The sequence below is a fragment of the Lissotriton vulgaris genome, chromosome 9 (genome assembly GCF_964263255.1).
Source record: "Lissotriton vulgaris chromosome 9, aLisVul1.2, whole genome shotgun sequence".
Taxonomy (NCBI): domain Eukaryota; kingdom Metazoa; phylum Chordata; class Amphibia; order Caudata; family Salamandridae; genus Lissotriton; species Lissotriton vulgaris.
The window spans coordinates 1,104,692,125-1,104,713,353 of record NC_141697.1 but is presented as its reverse complement, the minus strand read 5'-3'; the positions used below and the strand labels follow the sequence as shown (position 1 = coordinate 1,104,713,353).

General features: G+C 37.9%; 1 protein-coding gene across 2 annotated transcripts in view; it reads left to right on the top strand.

Annotated features, from left to right (window-relative positions):
- PRICKLE2 (prickle planar cell polarity protein 2) overlaps nt 1-21,229 on the top strand; it is a 234,862-nt gene that overhangs the window by 49,306 nt on the left and 164,327 nt on the right. For both annotated transcript variants that reach the window (XM_086939086.1, XM_086939087.1), the window contains exon 2: nt 1,788-1,971. In XM_086939086.1, the coding sequence (XP_086795212.1) occupies nt 1,840-1,971 (132 nt within the window). In that variant the 5' untranslated portion in view covers nt 1,788-1,839. The remainder of the gene's footprint in view (nt 1-1,787; nt 1,972-21,229) is intronic.

Genomic DNA, 21,229 nt, shown 5'->3' with positions numbered 1-21,229 from the left:
AGAGAATATTTTTATTGTTGAAGTGAAGTCTTAAACATGATTTGGTGTGCAGAGAAGGGTAGAATACGGTGTCTTGCGGAAACCAGATTGCATAAACCAGAATGTGAAATTGGACAGTACTAGACAGAACACTGTACATCATGCATTATTACATTCCATGTATTTGCATTGCACAATTTGGTAGGCCAAGTGATTTGCTTGGAATCAAAATATTAATTTTGATTACACGCTGAAATTGAGAAGAGAATTTTAGACTCTATATTCTATGGCCCTTACTTTAGCCACTTGATTACATCTAGCAGAGATAGTAACATATTTTCTCTAAAAGCATCTCTAATTCCTTTGAGAGATACTGAAGCTGATATGACTTCAGAATCAATACTTACCTCTTAGAACAAATTGTGCTGCAGACCCATTTCATTAGTGAATGCAGTATGGAGAGAGGAATATATGTTCCAACACTGTCATTTGTGTATAGAAAATGGTAATTCAAACGGTCGAGACATGGTGACATAGCTTTCATCAGGGCAAAACTGTGTAGTAGATCAAATAAGACTGTGCCACTGGCCCACATGACAGAAGCTGAAGAAACAAAATATATAGCTTTTAACATGATTAACAATAAAATTGATTTTGGTAGTGTTTTCTAGGAATTTACTTGGGTCCCGTCAGACAAACCTGACTTTAGGCCAAATATTACGTTTTTTGTTACCATTATTTATTATTAATCTAATAGCTCTAGTCACTCTTCTTTGTCCGGTATATTTGTAATGGGAATGCAGTCAGTTTGCTCAGTTTTAGTTACCTCTTGTAAATTATTACAAGAATTCCTGTTTAATCACAGAAAATCTCATGGAACAAATCCTGGCAGTAAATAGTGTTGATATTAGTAGTGCTTTCTCAAAGCTAAGCATGACCTTTCCCCCAAATGCCAACAACATTTTAAGAAATGCTTAGAATAGTCTGGTTGTGTGTGGATGCTCAGCTTCAATGCCTCCTTGATTCTTGCCCTGATTAGGTTTTGCCTGCTGGACCAGTGAGTGACAGAAGGTTCAAGAAAACATTAAACTTGCTTTGAGATGTTTCTCAAACTATCTGATCCTCAGTGTTTCCATAACACCTTAACCAATCTTCTTCCTATAGTGCCATATATTGGTCTTAGCAAATTCTCTTTCAAATAACAGACATTCTAAATATATTGAATCTCTGTCAAAAGTCTGTGCATACGCTTAAGTCTTCGAATACTGTTTGACCAGCCCCATCTCCTTCACTCAGTTCTATTCTGTCAGAAGAAAACCATGCCTGTGGGTTCTTGGGGAGTAGTGAAATGAAATAATAAAGCTTCCATTTGAAAACACCAACTTCGTCATCAATACAATTTTACTGGTACATGTCTAAAGATAGATGTTTCTGTTCAACAATTTGCTATGCCATTTTAGTTCTATTCGTTGTACTTTGAAAAAATAACATGTCCACTATGCATCTACAGCACACATCTTTAGAATTCTGATTGTTACACAAGTGTTAACGCCCTACAGTCAAATTTGTCTCTTTTCAAAAATGTAAAACAAACACTCCTTGACCCTCTGAGAATGTTCTTACAAAACAAATCATGTCAACTAAAGTTGCATGTGAGAATTGTTACTTTGCGTAAATGCATTTCACGTATTTACAATGATGAATTTTCAAGCAATGTTCATAGTTTGCATTTCATGTTCAAGTAATTGACAGGATGTATCTATTATTCTGGTTTAACATGCAACGGACACATTATTCTCTTTTTGCAGGAAGATTTGCCTTCATTGCAAGTGTCCACTGGAGGAGCATAGTGTGTCCGCTATGCCCCTTGAGATGGAGAAGACCATGAACAAGCTCATGTTTGACTTTCAGAGGAATTCCACTTCTGATGATGATTCTGGTTGTGCCTTGGAAGAGTATGCCTGGATTCCTCCTGGGCTGAAGCCAGAGCAGGTAATTCTTTATCTGTCAGTTCACCATGTGTGCCCTATACAAATATTGTAATTTGAAATATAGTACAAGGAACTATATTTGTTTTAACATACTATAAAGAAGAAATTTGCAGGTTTAGTACAATGTATGCTGTTTACAAGCAAATGCCTAAAGGGACCTATACCATACACTCTTTGTACTCTCCTGTGGTGACAGGCATTTGTATATGCAGGCAGCTGCACCATGTGTCTTTTAATTTGTTTTTCTCCATCTGTTTTGATTTTATTGTCAAGTGAATATGTTTGGGATTTTCCATTCTAGGGGGCCTGAATAAATGAGTTGTTTCCTAAAAGAACAAATTCCGTAAGAATTGAATAGGGCTAGCACCACTCAGTGTATGGACTGTTAAGTTATCATACACCTTTATTGTTGTCTACCTTTCTCAATTGAGGGCATTTCAATTGGAATATATGCCCTTTCATGTATATTGTTCTTCTCTATCAACATTAACTCATTTCTGGGCACTACGAATGTTTGCTGATATGGAAACTGAAGCACTGGGAGATGACAACGTTGTGTGATTTGGAGTAAAGTAGGTGGATAATCAGGATTAGAGGCTAGATCTTCTTGATCTGAAAGCAGCCAACCCTGTAGAGGACCCCAAAAGTCACTGCTATGGCAATCTGTCTAAACGTATTATGAATTTGTGTTGGCAGTTATGCCTTGTAGTGCATTTCATTTGTGTGTAAGTAGCATTTTTAATAGTTACATTGCTAATATTTTACTAGAGTAAAGTTTCCTTAATGACTACTAAATGTGAGTATTTTACTTCATCTTGAGTGCAATGGAGAGAAAGAGGTAGAGGGTTTTATAAAGTAAATGACACCAGTGCAAAATCCTGATCAACACAGACCATTTAGCTTACTTCACTTAATGTTGATGAAAGAAAAGATCACATTCAGGTCAGTGGAAATTACATTTTCAAATTGCCTCAGGTGATGAACCATCTTATGTTGTACTTTCATCAAAGATCACATTCAGGTCAGTGGAAATTACATTTTCAAATTGCCTCAGGTGATGAACCATCTTATGTTGTACAGTGATTTTTTAAATTATTGTATACCTCTATATATGGTTTAGAGAAGGCTTAATTTAAAGACTAGAGTTTTGAAAGTGAATCTGTAATAGTACAAACCCAATACATGTGCTCGTTTACCATGTATGCCTTTCAAAATATCTTATGCCTAAAGTCACATAAATGATTTATGTTACACATTTATTTTCTCCTGTACAAGGCATTTGTAACTTTAAAGAGTGCTTTTAGAGATCTGAAAGAATGTAGATCAATTACTATTTTGTAGTACAAAAGAGCTTTGCAAATCTGATACTGCATCTTAAAGGGGTGCTGTTGTGATTGCATGATTTTATGACTTCTTCACCAGCCTTACCCTCAGATCCAATAAAGTAAGTCTGATAAGAAACTTACTTTTACATCTCTTACATGTAGTCCCTTATTTACAAACATACATTTTCCTTTGCTAGAAGACCATAAACAATCATGGAAGTCTTGCAAATATAATTAACTGAATTAGAACAAAAGTCAATAAAAAATTGTTTCTGATATTGATATCAGCATTAGCAGTTGCTGCATTAATCATTTGGTATTCACTGTCCAGCACTATTTAGCAAGGTCATTCCCATTTCTTGATCGCCAAGAAATATATTTGGATGCCTGTGTATTTTTTTACTGACAACGTTCGACTCTTTGCATTCATCATTAAGAGATCACTGTTTTCTATATTCAATATTGATGAGCGCAACACATTTCCAAATACATGAGGGGATGCACTAAAGGAATATGTCTTCTTCTCTAGGCCAAACCCCTAACCTAGACGTTAAACTTTACTAAACAAAGGTATTTAATTATATTGACTTTGTAATTTATCTTGTTTTGGAATAAAGCCAAAAGTTGTGCTCATCTATCTAAATATTTGACATATCACATTATCTTCCCATCTTTTTTTGATTTGTAGAAGCTTACTAGTACTTTCAGATGTTTTATAAATTTGTGTTCAGTGTTTTTGGTCCATTGCATCCCAATGGAATATGTTTAAGCCCAAAAGCCTTTCAGTGTTGTGAGTACAGGGGCACTCTACTCATTTCGCTTGCCTTCTGTGGGGCACTAAAGGACACATTGGTGGCAATAAGTAACACTCAAAGATGGAAGCTGGAGTCTCTCAGTCCTATTAATAGCATACCAACAAATGTAAAGCGTGCTTCAATTTACTCCTTCCACGTTCCCTGATTATGCTAAAATTCTTCTTGATCGATATTGATGCCCAGAGACACACAGGGCAGAAAAGGTTCCCTCAGACCTTATACAGGCAAATGAATAAAACATTTTTGACCTATTTAATACTAATATTTCAGCATCCTTTCTTACCTTAATAAAGTGACCTGCTGTGTTATGCTTATTTGCTTGTGTTTGAACTGGGTACTTGGAGACTGTGCTTGGCATGCAAAGAAGGGTTTTAATAGTAATAACAATGCAAGAAAAAATACACGATTCTAAGTCTCACAGAGATTATACTTATATGCATGTACATATTAAAGGCATTTGTACCCCTTCTAGTTGCTATTGCACCACACCTTTCTGCATCCAGAACAATTAAAGACTTCTTAATGGCTATTTTCTGCATTAATAAGGTACCCACCTCGGGGCACAAAACATAAAAATAACCAGGCACAATGAACAACCTATCAGATAGGTCATTCTGATGCAGAAGTACTAACATAATGGCACCATATATTTTTTATTATGTATCAATACAGTAGGTACATGCATTTTCAAATCCTTTGACTTAAGTGGAATTCATATTTCCTGTCATAAACAGTTATGGTCTTTACTTGGCTCACTCTGTTTTCTGGAATGAAGCCCGGCACGATCCATCACTCAGGTCATTTTATGTCAAATGCCTTTTGAAGGAAATGTGTAAAATCCGTAGCGCACTGGGGCAGAAATAATGCTTTTAATGTCGGTGAACAAGTCATGATATGTTTGACAAGTGGGAAAACATCATTTATGTTTCTCTTGCCATTCTCTGGTGGGAATTAGTCATTTCTAGCAGACATAAAGGGAGGTAAAATAAAGCAAGCACTCTGTGGAAACTCATGTCTGTCAACATCATACCGCCTAATGCAGAAACCTGCTGCTTACATCCAGTTTTGTCTCAGTAGATCATCATGTCTGATTTGAAAACCATGGACTGTAACAGAAATGTGGCATTAAGTAGCCACTAGTTCTCATTTAAGTTTGTTTTTCAATACAAGGCCTGATCTAGCAAAATTTCTTATGAATCTCTATCACTGCTTATCATTTGATTGTCAGTGTTCATTAAAGCTAAATAATGAGAAATTCACAGACAAACTGGCGCAATGGAGGAACAATGTCCCTCTCAACATCGATGGCACTATTATCTTCTAATCTATCTAACTAATACCAACACATTTATTTCTCCTCACGCATATGTACCAGTTTACAAACGCTCTAATACACATTCAACTTTCATATAGACAAGCATTGGCAAAGCCAATAGGTCTTGCCTATGCAAGAGCTATTGGCTTTGCCAATGTGTTTTAGCCATGTTGTACACCAGTGTGACTGCTTTTCAACATGGCTGAATGTTAGTGGCGTAATGATTCGTGATGTGGAGTGGAGTTTCATAAAGTAGAGTGTTGGGTGGCGTAGAGTGGCGTGGAGTGGCGTAGAATTTTGGGATGTGCATTAGAGTGGAGTGGAGTAGAGTGGAGGTAGTAGAGTGGAGGGACATAGTGCTGTGGCATAGAGTATCATTGAGTCGAGTTGTGTATAGTGGCATAGAGTATTGTAGAGTGGAGTGGAGTAAAGTAGCATAGAGGGAGTTGCGTACAGTGGAGTAGAGTGGCTTAGAGTAGAGTGTAGTAGATTGTGGTAGAGTGGTGTAACATAGAGTGAAATAGACTGTTGTACTGTCGTAGAGTGGATTTGCATAGATTGGAGTAGATTGTTATAGTGGCATAGAGTGGAGTAGAGTATGGTGGAGTGGCATAGAGTGGAGTAGGGTGTAACTGAGTGTTATAAAGTAGAGTGACGTGGAGTAGAGTAGAGTATTGTATCGTAAAGTGGAGTGGTGTAGTGTGGAGTATGCATGGTGTGGTACTGCACTGTCATTACAGACAACATATATTAAATATAAATGACTTCCATTTGCAAAGACATACAGTTTCACTGATAAAACTGTACAGCGCAAAAACGATAATGTGTGGTCATGACATCTCCTAATGTATTGATTTGTTTTGATCATATTAAATATTTATTTCCACCACACTTCAAAATTTTAATAATGTGCTTCACTTTTGCTTTCCGAATTCTGATAGGTATGCACATTTAATTTACAGACATCTAAATTTTGTTAGTGCTAGAAAAAATCCTTTCCTTTCACTTCCTGAGCAAGGTTGCCCCATAAATCCTCTCACTTTGAAGTCAGAGAAAGAAATGTAAACACCAAGCTCCCTCGGAAGACAGAGCCTGACATTCGACCACTGTCTTTGAATGCACAGCAAATGTGACAAGATAAGAACACAATTTAAAATCCTGTTTACAGAAAGCAAACACTTGTGGAAGAATACAAGGAACCAGGTAAAGTGGGGTAGCTCCACCGGCGGAACTAATTCAAGCTGCATTGTCTAAAATAAATAAAGCCAGCAAATGGAAAGTAAACAACTGTGAGTTACAAAATACAAAGCCAATGGTAAGCAATAGATGGAATGCATTCCCAGGGAAGCTTTTGGCAAATCAGACAGCTTAAAGCCTAAAAAGCGATGCTGTCATGGCATGCACTGCTTGCTTTGATTTGCGTTACTTGTGCAACCAACACTTTCTGGCCATAGCTCAGCACAATCTTCTGACTAGTTCCCTGGCTGTTCCTTGACAAAAGAGATGGCCGGTAGTTTTTAACATTCATAAATTAGACCTTCCTAGCATCACTCTCACTAATGAAAATAACTTCAGTTGGGAAGCAAATACTCCTTAATAAATCAATGCTGCTAATTTTTACACATATCTGTGGTAGATTTCTGTACATGTTATGAAGTGAATTACATAAAGGAAAATAGCATCAAAATAACAGAGTACATGGGGTCATACAGTTTGTGTACTGTGCTGGAGTGGAGAGAGGCTGCAGCAGGGCAGTAAACACATTGCTCTGGAGTGTATTTTCACCTAAACTGCCTCCATCAATATGTGGTAAAACTTATCTTGAGGGCAGTGGTGGCTGGCATTATTCACGGGTGGTGGGCGGGTGCGTGCACGCGGGTAGGGTGCAGAGGGAGACAGTAAAAAAAAAGCAGCACTTACCTTGCTGCGTGCCCACGTCTCTGCTCCTGCTGTCCTTGCCAGACAGAGGAACAGGTAGCACAGAAAAGGCTCCCCTGACCAATCACAGTGCTGCACTGCAGAGTTGTGATTGGTAGGCACCCAGTCTTTCCTGACCAATCACAACACTGCAATGCAGCGTTGTAATTGGTTTTGAGCATCCTGGTTGGACGCTCAACCAGGGAATGGGAGCCTGAACTTGTTCTCCATGCAGGCTGTAATGCAGCCTGCATGGAGAATGGGGAAGGTGTACATCATGGTGTGGGCGGCCCCTGCCCTGCTCGGAGAGCAGAGGAGCCCCCCACCCGCCCGCAAAGGAAACATAAAATTATAATAACTAAAAGTTAATATCATTTTATATTTGCTTTACTTCACTGCTCAAAAGCAGTGGGGCAACGCTCCTCCACCATAGCGGAGGAGCGTTATGTTACTTTTTAGAAAACCCCCAAGGTGGGGAGTGAGGGTTGATTGTGATAAACTACAAAAATAGATTTCTCTGACATGCAAAGATTTGTCTCACTGGGCGCTGGAGCAATTTCTGTAATTCTCCTGAGGACCACCATCCCTTACGTAGTAGACATGGACAAAAAAACATCAGCTTTGAAAGACCATCCCTAAATAAAGTGGACCTTTCAATTCGTACAATATAGCATGTGGTGGGTGGGCAACCAGCTAAGAGTGTCTGATGGTGAATCCAGTTAACGTATACCCGATTTATAACTCTGACCCATACTTCTACCCTAACCCATACACTTTATCTTACATCACACCATAACTTACTTTAATCCTAATTTGTGAACATAACCATACCCTGACCCAACAATTCTTACATTGCTGACCTGTGGTTTTTTCCCTACTTTTTCAACTATTTTGTGTCTGGTATACCAGTCTCAAACCACTGAAAAATTACAGACTCCCAAGTTGGAGTGGTAACTAATTTTCAAAGGGTCACTTTGAGACCCTTCCCCTTTGCGAATGTTTGTAAGTTTCAGGGGGATCACAGCACACTCTGTGTGAGACATTAAAAAAACATTTTTGTAAACATAGTGCTCTTTCATTTAAAGAAAATGGTCTGCATTTAAAAAGCATATCTGTATATATTTAAACACAATAACAGACATTGTAGCCTGCTGTAATTTGCAGGTCAACATCCCAATGAATGTGTCCAATCAGACTCAGTTGCAATTTGTGACCTGCCGCCTCAATATTAATGAGGTTGGTCAGATTGCGACCCATTTGGATTTGGAGTTTTGTGAACCTACCTATTGGTACATAGATCAGGTCACAAAATTCTGTACTAGTTGCAAAAATACTGTCCACATATTGTGACCAATGAGTACATCTGGCCCTTTATTTGGAGATTTCATCTTAGCCATCTCCATTAGATTCATTTTGAATGGATAGCATGCTAAGCAGGTTTACTTGTTTGCTAGTGGCATTGTGTGGGAAATGCATTTTAAGCAGAGTGTTCAATTTCTTTAACAGTGAATGAAGAATAAATAATTTACAGGTAATTTGTCACATACTGAATACAAGCGGAAGAGACTGGAAATTGTGCCAGAAGAAACAACAGTGTGGAAGCCAGACCTTAATATCTTATATATTTAAAATCTTACAATGCAATGACTTGTATTGCTAAAAAACACTTACTCTGTTTCGCCGCAAAGAACAGTGAATGAACATGCTAATCCCTTCGCTACTCAATCAGCAGCCGCTCCATTTCAAGAACTGTTTGATTCAATTCTGTTCTTCACTCATAAAATTCATAAAATTATACTGGATTTATATTTTTTTCAGGGGCTATCTATTGAAAACTGTTTTGCGTTCATAATCCTACTTCTCCATTTATAGGGGCTATGCATTGAAAACTGTTATGCATTCATAATACGACTTCTACATTCGGAAGTCTTATTCCAACAGCTTCTGTCTAGCGGATAAAAATGTCTGACCCTCTTTAATAATAGAATTCAATCCACGTTCTGAATAACAGTTGTCAATGCTGGTACAGCTGCATTACACGGCAGAGCAGGTCTGTAGGATCTCCCCTCTGCTGTTTCCTATTGGCAATCTTCAAAGCTATACTGAAGCAGCATCTACCATTATCTGAGTTAGACCCTGAACATGGTCTTCAATTCAGCTGTGTTTGAGAACTTCAGAAGTTAGCAATTGTTAATCTGCTCTTGAAGACGCCCTAAGCTATTATGCCAGATTTGTCAAATGAGCACTTTATGTCAAATCTGCCACCTCCCTCTAAGCTGACTGGAAACATGGTGTTCTAGACAATTTAGTTCATAAAATGCCATAAGCCTACTTTTTCTGATTGTTTAAGGTTTTCACCCAGTGTGTAACACTATGCTGATAGTACCAGGGCTCTTGATTATTTAAGCAACCAGCTGATTATTTTCAATGTTTTCCACCCTAGGCCCACTTTTTTGTAGTGTCTTGTGAGTTAGCGATGATGGGACTATTTTAGTTCCTGACAGACTCCATAGAACAGTGGTGTAAGTGCTTGGGTAATAGAATTAATGAAGTAGAATGTCAGTCAACAGTTACACGCTGAGTAATAAAGGTGTGAATACCAAGCTCTGTGTGTGGTGTAGTCATTTGCATGTACTTGGGCTGGGGAGGTCTCTACACTATAAAGGTCCTACCAACCTTCGCCTCTTGACTCCACCTCTACTTAGATGTGACAGTATCACTGGTGTGTAACTCTATGTATAAAAGGACTGACCCTGCTTACAGAGTTAGTAATGTACACATCAATGTATATCTAACTAAGGTTAGTAAAAGCTCGAATGTCACCCAGACATTGCTTTGTAAGGCAAATCTTTCCTCTTATGACTCCCTCTCCAGATCCTGGCGTCTGTGCCATTAGTTCTTTCAAATGTTAACTAGGTGAACTATGCGGTTAGTGTCCATTTTTTGATTCCTGAGGTTCGATGGTAGAGATTACAGCTGCTGCCGAATTAGTGGCCTATTTCCTTTATAACATATCTCTTCTGCCTTGGGCAGTGGTTCTTAACATTTTGACTTCTGTGGACCCCTACTTAATCATTACTGGAACCCAAGGACCCCCATAAAATCATTATTGGTATCCATGGACCATCCTGGGTCATTACTGGAAGCTGAGGATCCCTGCCTAAGCCTTTTTGATGATATGAACTATAAAGCAATACACACAAAAAATAGAAACAAAAATTTATCAAACAAATGCATGAATGATAAAAGAAATTATTTAATTTTATTTCATTTGCAAACACGTAAAAAAATCAAAAAGCTCATTTTAATGTGAAGGTTGGGGCTTTTCTAAATTCAATTGAAGCCCCTCGTCGTCCATACTAAATTTGGTTAGATGCACTTGCCAAAGAATCAATCAGAGGATGCTAACTTAATTTTTGCTTCCAATTTCAAATTCCTTCACATTTACAGACCGTTTAAAAACTTTCACTTTTAAATTCTGCTTCCTTATTTATGTACACTTTACTAGTATATTAATATTTCATGTTCAAAGCAGTCGTGGTCCCCCTGAATAGATCTGCAACCCCTCATGGGTTTCCTTGACCACAGGTGAAGAACTACTGGCCAAGGCCATACTGCATTGTTTTATCTATGAGAATTACTTCTATTGCTTTTTGCCTGACCTGCGATGCTTTCAATGACATTGTCCTCCATTCTGTATACAGAAATAAAACCAATTATGCTCCAGGAAAGGATGTCTGACCATCCTTACAGTTTCTTCCTATGTTTGTCAAAGTTTGAGATGCAGAGAGAGTGAGGTACAGAATGGTATGTTGCCAGCTGTACATCCCTAGATTCAAACTCTGCCAGTGGCCATCTGGCTTTCACGATGAATCTTCAATGTTTCTTGTTCCCAGTCTAGACTTTGTTAATGTTATGCAAGCTGACCTTCCAGTCATTTTCAATGTCAGCTAGTGACATGGGTGCACCGTTAAGATTGCCAGACGACTTTATGTCACCAAGGACGAGGTACTTCAGTTCTGTGTTTTCGTTTACCAACCTTATGCATTCTGGTAATTGTAGTCATGGCTCTCTTAAGTTGATCCAGTTACACCTAATTACTACTCTACCTGACAATAATGCTTTGTAAAAGAAAAGCCCAGTGCTGAACTATAGTTCCTAAGAGCTATAGAAGTTATCTGGTAAGCTTAAAGTTCTTTATTAAACAATTAAAAAAGAACAGAGGAACAAGCACCATTTTTTTAGATTCTTACCAGACACGCAGCTTACCTGATGGCACGGATCCTTTGCTTTGAGGACTCCATGTTTGATGCTACCACCAAGCAAGCAAAGTTTTTTTCATTTCTAACAGCCAAGAAACAAGGCTGAAATTTGCTTTGTGAAGACAAAAAAACTGTTATCTTGATGTGCAAGGGTACTTTTTCCTGTGTGTGGGAGCCATTGTGTGTTTTCCATACCTGATAGCACCTTGGCTTGCATGACAGTCACAAGTAGCGAAAACGAGTGACAACCTTAAATAGAGTGAGGCAACCATCACTATGATTTGGCGGCTCAGGAGTGGATGGGCTGCCAGGTCAAAGGTTTACTCCGGTAAACTAGCTGAGGTTCCACTGATGAAACCCAAAGCTTCCCCCGACTTTAAATAGAGTGGATATGTTTGGGTAAACCGGGCACACCACCGATATGCCATGGTGTTCCTACTATACCAAACTCTACATAAAACCTCCACTGATTTCTATCCTTGGTACCGTTATTTAAAAGGCAGCAAGATGCAGAGCACAGGTATTACTCCATTGAAATCCTAAATATAGGGGGTCATTATGATTGCGGTTTTTCCGCATCCTCGGGGCCGGCGGAAGCCACCGCCGGCCCAGAGGATGCGGAAAAACCGCAGCGGACTGACCAAAGACCCACCGCCACATTAGGATGGCTGGTGGGTCCTGCTTTCCGTCCGCAGCTTTTCCGCCGCGGTCGGCTTACAACCGCGGCGGAAAAGCTCTAATATGGTGACGGTGTCTTCCAGACACCGTCCACCATATTAGGATGGCCTGTAAATCATGCTTTTCCGCGGTGGGTTTTCCGCCGTGGAAAAGCATACGGAACTTCACTGCGGGGGCCCGTTGCGGGCCCCCTAGGTGAAGGGGGGTGGGGGGTGCACATGGGGGTACCTATGGTACCCCCCTGCATTTGCATGCAGAAAGCGGCAGGCACCGCGCGGTGCCTGCCTCTTACTGCATGCAAATGCAATGCGTGCATTTTTAACATTGCCGCGGGTGCAGCTTGAAGCCGCACCCGCCGCAATGTTAAAAATAGAGAATGTGACCGCCAGGGTGGCGGTCACATCCTAATTGCACAGGAGGGAACTCCGCATGCCATACGGAGGTTCCCTCCAGCTCTGGGGTCGCGGATGGACGCAAGTCCGTCCGCGATCATAATGAGGCCCATAGTTTGGATTGCTACCTCTATACTTTGAAGGCTTTCACTCAGGAATGGCGTTTGCTGACTTAGTGTCATCGATAGTGTTTCCGACAGTCACACACAACATGTTTTACCTTAAAGATGGCCAAGTAGAAAAAGAATGAAAGAGGACTAAATGGTATTGTCTGTGCTGTAACTTTATTTTCCTAACATTTACAGACTCCCACTAGAGCTCAAATGCCGTTCAGGATAGTTTTTTGATGTTCTGGTTGAGATCAGTATTGTTCATCTCCTACTAATTCTAGATTGACAATTTTATGTCACATCTGATTGCCTCTTAACAGAGTTTACATTTATATTTTTATAGGAGTATGTGTATTGAAAACTGTTATACATTCTTAATCATATTAAGTGAGAAGCAAGCACACCAAAATGGGGGTCTTTTTGCACATTGGTTGTTATTTCAGCTTCAGGAGAATGCCTTGTTTTGTAGATAATATATACCTGTTACACGGACTCAGATAGAACAAGACAAAGGTGGGCTAACAAGTCAGGTTTAACCTCTAGACACCGGTGTGCTCAACTCTGGTACATTCCTTGCCCTCACACATCAGAACATGCCCTAAGCTGGTATCACTGAAGAAAAAAACCTGAAAACAAGTGTGTTCAAAATCCTCTTCGTTGTCAAAACCCCTTGGAACCAACTCCCTGGCCACAAGGCGTGCAAATCGACTATCATGAAACACCACATTGAGGACCATTTGCAGATATTGACCTATCACAGATACTGTCCCATTGTTTGTGGGTGATGGGGAGTTGGTTTGGCCTGATCTCCCGCTCTTGTCTTCAACACTGTACGTAGCGGCTCCCTCAAGAGCCAGTGTGCTGCAAAACATTTAAATAAGTAAAGAAATTGTATGATGGACTGCATCGAGAAAGGCCAAATAATTATATTACTGCATTAAATATGTCCACTTTATTTGTTTTTTTAATTCTTCAACTTTTTCTCATACAACAATGTACCCATTACCATTTTTCTTTTGTCTCCCAGGCCCCTCCATGCCTGGCAGGCATCTTCCTGCTCTTTCCCACCCACCTGTGTCCAGCAGTTCTCCGCTTTGCTTTTTGGCCCCACCCCTGCCACCTGTATCTCCCCTCCCCCCATGGTCGTTCTGCTTCCTCTCTGTCACCTTTCTCCTCCCTCCCCACACAAACCCCTCTGCATCACTGAGCAGTCTCTAATACATGCGGTTGCAGGGGACTGGTGCAGTGGTTGCATCCTCCCTACTCCCACCTTATATTGAGGGACACATTAACAACTCCCTTCAGCAGCATGCAAGTCACGCTGGGTAGCGACGTGCTTGGATGGTGCCATAAAGAGTGCGGGGTTTAAACTGTGTTCCGCACTCTCTCTGGCATCAGATACCTCTTTCCCCAAATCACGATTGATGAGCAGTTTTGATTTGCTGGCTGGGCCACAGTATTTTGGTAAAGGTACATTTTGTGCTAATTTTACTTTTTTGGCCACAATCAGGCACATGCATCAAGCGATTTAGGAATCGCAAACATTGCGAATTGCAAAATTCGGCCGTTTGCGGTTCCCAAATCACTATTTGGGATGCATCATCCTAAAAGTGAAGAAATCGCTATTTTAGCGACTTTTTAAAGTGCGATTGCTTTTAAGGAATCGCAATTTTGCGATTCCTTAAAAGCAATGCATGAAACTGAAAAAAATTGCGATTCCGCAATTAGCGAGAAAAAATTACCATGAGGTTGGACCTCATGGTAATTTTGCGAAATGTTAGAAATATGCAATTTTGTGCATATTTTTAACTTTCATGTTGTGTACACACATGCCCTTAGGGCATGTGTGTACACAACATATGTGCATTGTTTGATTTCAGGGGTGCAACAGGGTGTCCTTTGGACACCCCTGCACCCTTGAAATCGCAATCTCAATTTGCGATTAGCTAATTGCGAATCGCAAATTGAGATTGTCTTCCCATTCATTCCTATGGGCCTCTAGGCCCATAGGAATGAATGGGAAGGGATTCCTTAATTGCGATTCGCAAAATGCTAATCGCAATTAAGGAATTCTAAGGAATCGCAATTTATTTAGCGGTTTCTTAATGCATAGGCATTTGCGATTCCTTAATTGTGATTCCTTAAAAATCGCAATTAAGGAATCGCAAATGCCGAGATTGATGCATGTACCTGTAAGTTCCTGTTTTGCGGACGCAAAACGTGCCAAATCAGGCCACGATTTCTTGGGGGTAGGGCGTGTAATGAGGTCTATGGAGGGTGTTATTGCTCGTCTGTCACCACGTGAATGATCTGTCTGGCATGCATGAGTGGAATGAGCTTAAAAGCATATCACAAAGTACAGAAAAGGCAAGCTAGTTCCCAGCAATGAATAATGCAGCGGGTGTGATTACAGATTTCACTTACCAGTGTTGTTTTCACGTGATGGCTGTGACTGTCTCCCTGGAGGATGTAGCTTTGGGAGCATAATGAGGAGAGAAAGAGATATGTGTTGTTAAGTGTTCTCCAACGCTTGTTTGGAGTGTAACTTTAATCAGATATATTTAGCATGCAAGTGAGGTGGGAAATCAAAGTGTTGCGCAAGGGTAGACTGAGTTCTAACACCTTATATTTCAAATCATGGTAGTAGACAGAGATTTATTTAACAAAATATCATGTATTTCTGTATTCTTCTTGTTTGCAACTTCTGTAGGCATGCAGCAAATAAAAGTACTAATCATGAAATCCATTTCTACACCTAACTCACAATTACTTGTAAAGCAAGATTACTTTCAATGAGGAAATTTGCCAGCAGGTCGGATGACTTAAACCTTTCTGCAAGCAAATGTGTATTTACTACATCCACATAATCATTAAAAAAGTTTATACCTTTCTCAGTAGGGTTGGTACTTTAAGAATGATTAAAAATGTAGAAGGAAACTTAGGACCTGATTTAGACTTTTACACAGAGGGTACTATGTCGCAATTGTGACGGATTACCATCTCCCCCAAACTACCCACCTGTTTTATAGGTGGATGGACCTTAAGTATGTCAGAGATGGACCCTACTAGCGGACTTACTCCTCTGACAGCCCGACATTATACATGCTGTGGGAGTCTTGGCTACTCAAACGCTTGTTCAATTTAGAGTGGGCAGTCGAATGGCCAGTTTTCATTCTCACCACTGCGAAATATCTGTCTGTAAGGGACAGTGAAAATGTTTAAATGACCCCCACACCATGGGGCACAACTCCCAAGGCATGAGGGTCGTTAGTTTTTGTTTTTTTCTAAAACAATATCCCACTTTGGAATTTTGTTTCTAGAAAAACAAATGAATTATGGGTGGGTTTAGTCTTCAAATGTGAGTTGATGAGCATTGCAGTAAGAAGACCATGCTCTTTTATTACAACCTAACTTGAATAGGACTATTTAAACCGTTCATTATCCACGTGTGACAGTACATTGGATTTGGCTGGCAAAATTCAGTTAATCTCATTTTCACTCCCGGCTGCTTTAATGTGGTGGAGACCCAACATTACTTTGGTCTGTGAAGGGTCAATGGGAATTTCTTCAATTGGGTGTGCTGCAGTCGAGCATCCATGGAGTAGAATATTTCCACTGTTGATGCCAATTTCTGATGCATGTGATTGCTCAGTGATGCACATTTTCGACTAGTCACTTTCTCCTTCACCTACTTTATTAGTAGCCCACCCTAGAAGGTAGCCACCTGTGCACATAAATAGTGATAATTGAAAGGTGAAAGTGAGAGGAAAATCATACCAGCCATCACACACAGCACCGGATCTATGACAAAATATAGAAAGACAAAATATCGACCTACAAAAATATCGGAGCAATAATTTCGATGTCAACAATATCGACATCCTATCTACAAAAATGTAAGTACAAAAATTTCGAAAAAAAAATATCGTTGTCAAAAATATCGTTTTTTTTTTAAATATCGTTTTTAAAATAAAAAAATATGTACAATTAATTTAAAAATACTTAAAAATATAATAAACATAGTACATAATATATTATATTATGCAAAATTAATAGGTAATATACATAATGTAATAAAAAAAATATATATACTTAATAATCCGTTGCAATATTTATTGTAATAACTTATAAATAATGAAAAATATGATATATTACAAATTCATCTATACACATAAAATAATAACATGAATAAAAATTAAATAATTATGCAAAACAAATTAAAATACATTTATTTTCAATATTCTTTCAATTAATAATATACTACATTAACTAAAACAATACAAAAAATATTAAGTAACAGAGAGAATAAAACACTATTCCAACTCCCAAAAAAACAACAGTAAGGAAAGGGTTGGATAGCGTAGGCGTAAAAATTACTATTCTCACTCCAGAGAGTGCAACAGTAGGGAAAGTGTTGGATAGCGTAGGGGTAAAAATTACTATTCCAACTCCAGTTAGTGCTACAGTAGGGAAAGTGTTGGATAGCGTAGGGGTCAAAATTACTATTCCAATTTCCAGTTAGTGCAACAGTAGGGAAAGTGTTGGATAGCGTAGAGGTAAAAAATTACTATTCCAACTCCAGAGAGTGCAACAGTAGGGAAAGTGTTGCATAGCGTAGGGTAAAAATTACTATTCCCACTCCAGAGAGAGCAACAGTAGGGAAAGTGTTGGATAGCGTAGGGGTAAAAATTACTATTCCAACTCCAGAGAGTGCAACAGTAGGGAAAGTGTTGGATAGCGTAGGGGTAAAAATTACTATTCCCACTCCAGAGAGTGCAACAGTAGGGAAAGTGTTGGATAGCGTAGGGGTAAAAATTACTATTCCCACTCAAGAGAGTGCAACAGTAGAGAAAGTGTTGGTTAGCGTAGGGGTAAAAATTACTATTCCAACTCCAGAGAGTGGAACAGTAGGGAAAGTATTGGATAGCGTAGAAGGTAAAAATAACATACTTATAAATAAATTAATAATTTAAATTAATACAAAAATTAAATATTAAAAAAATATAAACTATTTACAAATACCAATGCATATTTATTAAAAACATGATTAGAAAAAATTAATTAAGTAAAAATGAATTAATAATAAATACCAATTAATAATAATAAATTACAAATTAATAATTAATTAACAATAATATAATTTACTAAACAATTAATTAAAATAAATTATTACTTAATTGCATTTAAATGACTTCCCACCCTATTCCCCTATAAACCCATAACCCGCTACAGAACATAATTATCAATTAATCAATTTATTAACATTAATTAACAATTAATAACAATTAATTACCAATTAATTAAAATTAATTTAATTCCTAATAATTAATAATTAATTTACTATAATTAAATTACTTCCCACCCTATTCCCTATAAACCCACAACCCGCTACAGAACATAATGATCAAATATTGAATTAATTAAAATTATGTACCAATTAATAAAAAATAATTACCAATTAATTAAAATTAATTTATAATTCCTAATAATTAATAATTAATTTATTATAATTAAATTACTTCCCACCCTATTCCCCTATAAACCCACAACCCTCTACAGAACATAATTATCAATTAATCATTTAATTAAAATGAATTACCAATTAATAAAAATGAATCACCAATTAATTAAAAATAATTTATAATTTCTAATAATTAATTTACTATAATTAAATTACTTCTCACTCATCCAGTAGTATGAACTTCACTGAGAAGATGAAGGCATATCATTTCAGCAGAACGCATGGAAGTGAGGCTTGTTTGACAATCATAAGTCCATACAGTGCTCAAGCTTTCAAGCCAACAGAAAAGCATGAAGATATATCTATGCCCTGCCAGTGCTCCTGCTGTATTTTCACATCTGGTCTTTTCCATTGTCATAAGGTCAAAGTATTGTTTCCCCATTTTTCTGATGACAGTCCATGTTCTGAAATTAAGAAATGAGGAACAGTAATTAATTTTTCGCAGACTGTAGGTTAGGTTTATACTTGTCTGATTTAAGTATTTATGCATTAAACCTTAGTAATATGTAACAATTTGTTATTTTATCCAGTTAGGTGTTTGCTCAATCCTGTATTCTGTATTTATTTTGTTCAGCAGGTCATTGCAATAGAGTGATATATTCATACACACATACACAAATACATGCAAAATGCATTGCATTTCCTTTATCAGATGTGCAATACACTTCCCCCTTAATTTTTGGTCCTTGGATGCTCATTACATGGAATTTCCATTTGGGCTCTAATCCAGGAATATAATAACGTGGTAATGCTATATTTTGTTATTTCAGAAGTCCACCTTTTTAGCCCGTACTCACTAAGGACATTTGGTTGTAAATGTAATTTTACCACAGAATTAAACCTATTTATGCCTGCCAAGATTCGACAAAGGATAGCACAAAGTTGTTCCTGGTGGGCCATCCATTTGCTAATGCATATTTTGCTGCCACAAGTGCGCGGAAACTGTAGTAGTATATCCCACTCAAGCAATAAGTAGGCAGTTTTTCAAGCTTTGGATTGCCCTGAAAGTTTGGAAACACACTGGTGTAGCTTTCCAGGCCTACTTCTGGGAATATTTCTGAAACCCAAATAAATGTAAAAGTACATTCAGCCTCAGATCTATATATGCTCCCCTGCTTTTATATTTTTTTTCATTTTGGACTGGGCCCTTTATTTGTGTTTAGTCTTTTCTTGAGTTATCCAGTAGCATATTGACAACAATGAGTCTTCAATTCACCCTCAATATCTTATTATTCCAAACATATTAGAATTTAAGAATAATAAATATATTGTATTAAAACTGATTTGATTTTATCTAGTACATTACCTTCTCGTTAGAGATCGACCAGTGATGGAGTGGCTTATTTTAATTTGCTGTTACACTGGTGCTGACAATATTAAATAAAAAGAGGTAAAATTGAAATTCTAACCTTTTAAAGGTATTTAGCAAAATATCATTTTCTTATGAGTATTTTAATAAGTCAACACCACTTTCGTATCCTTAATGTAAATTTCTGATCAAGTGTCATATTTCTAATACTGTTAATAGGTTAACAATTAATCTCTCAGCCAAGGGAGCTATCTCTCTGTCCTCATTCCTTCATAATTGTGGTACTTTTAATTTGGTACTCTTTTTATATTATGCTTCCCAGTAATCCTAAATATTAGGATTTATATTTGTATATTACCCTTAAAAACGCCAGGTCAACCCAACCATGATAATCAATAGCCAGATCCATAAAAAAAAATTAACCCTCTCAAATTAACTACCTCTTTAGTCTGTGCAACAGTTCCTGGAAGAAGTACTGGGGAGCACAGATACATTATTCTAAAATATGCACAATTAGTCTGCCTACCTGTAACAAGGGTTCTTTTCTATCCACTTACAGGAGTAGCAATATTGGCCAGATTTCTTCATGCAACTGTTATATGATGAATGTATATTAATAATTTATTACTTTTTCAATAATGCTTCCCTAAAGTATTATTTTTCACATGTTTTTTATTAATTTAAGGGCTGGATTTCACACAACAGTTGGGAATCCGATCCCAATCAGAAAATGCATCTCTGTCTCCCTGTTAATTGGCATATTGCACGGCTTTTATTGAGCTGTAAAGTAATTAGCATAGATAAACATATTTTCTGAAATGAACATTTTAATTTTTGCAGGTCTAGTCATTGTTCTTACTTAGAACTAAATTACTTGACTAAATAGTTGCAGTTCCACATATTGTTTCTACGAATGTATTCAAATAAGTCAAAACTCTTGTCCAATTATGGAAGAATATCAACAATGTGTGCTTGGTAAGTCACTGTTGTAGACAAACCTCTGGCTGAAAGCTAAGTTGGAAATTGACCTTTGTCAACTACTACTTTCTGTTAAAAGAAATGTTTAAGTATTTGGTTGCAATAGTGAATGTAAGCACTTTAATAGTTTCTAGCCTAGTCATATGTGTTTTAAAAATCAACGTATACCTATTTGTTAAGAATGCTGTGACACTGCTAGGTAATCATGCTGCTCTCTATAATTAATCTCCAATTATGTATCAGATTGGGGTGGAATGTAGTGCAAGGAACTTTCTGGACTTGACAGGAGTATTTCAATTTGTGTAGTCATTTCCTCTTATTTCAGTTATATGTTAGCTCGTGAATGTAGATTGTCAAAAATGGGTTCATGAACAGTAAGTTGAGTGACAACACTTACATATGCATTGTTTGCCTGATGTCAGAGGTGAAGACTGAAACAATGATTACAAGTAAAGAGTGTATATATAATCACAAGGCATCAATTATTCAGTGGCAATAAATGGTCCTATTTGAAAGCATTGCTTGCTGGATTTGGTCTGCACCCCAAACAAAACCCTTCATTGCCATTAATATAGGGTCCCAGGAGTGTGGATGTTGAGGTCATTCCCTCCCCCTCCCCCTGTACCCAGGCTAAGAG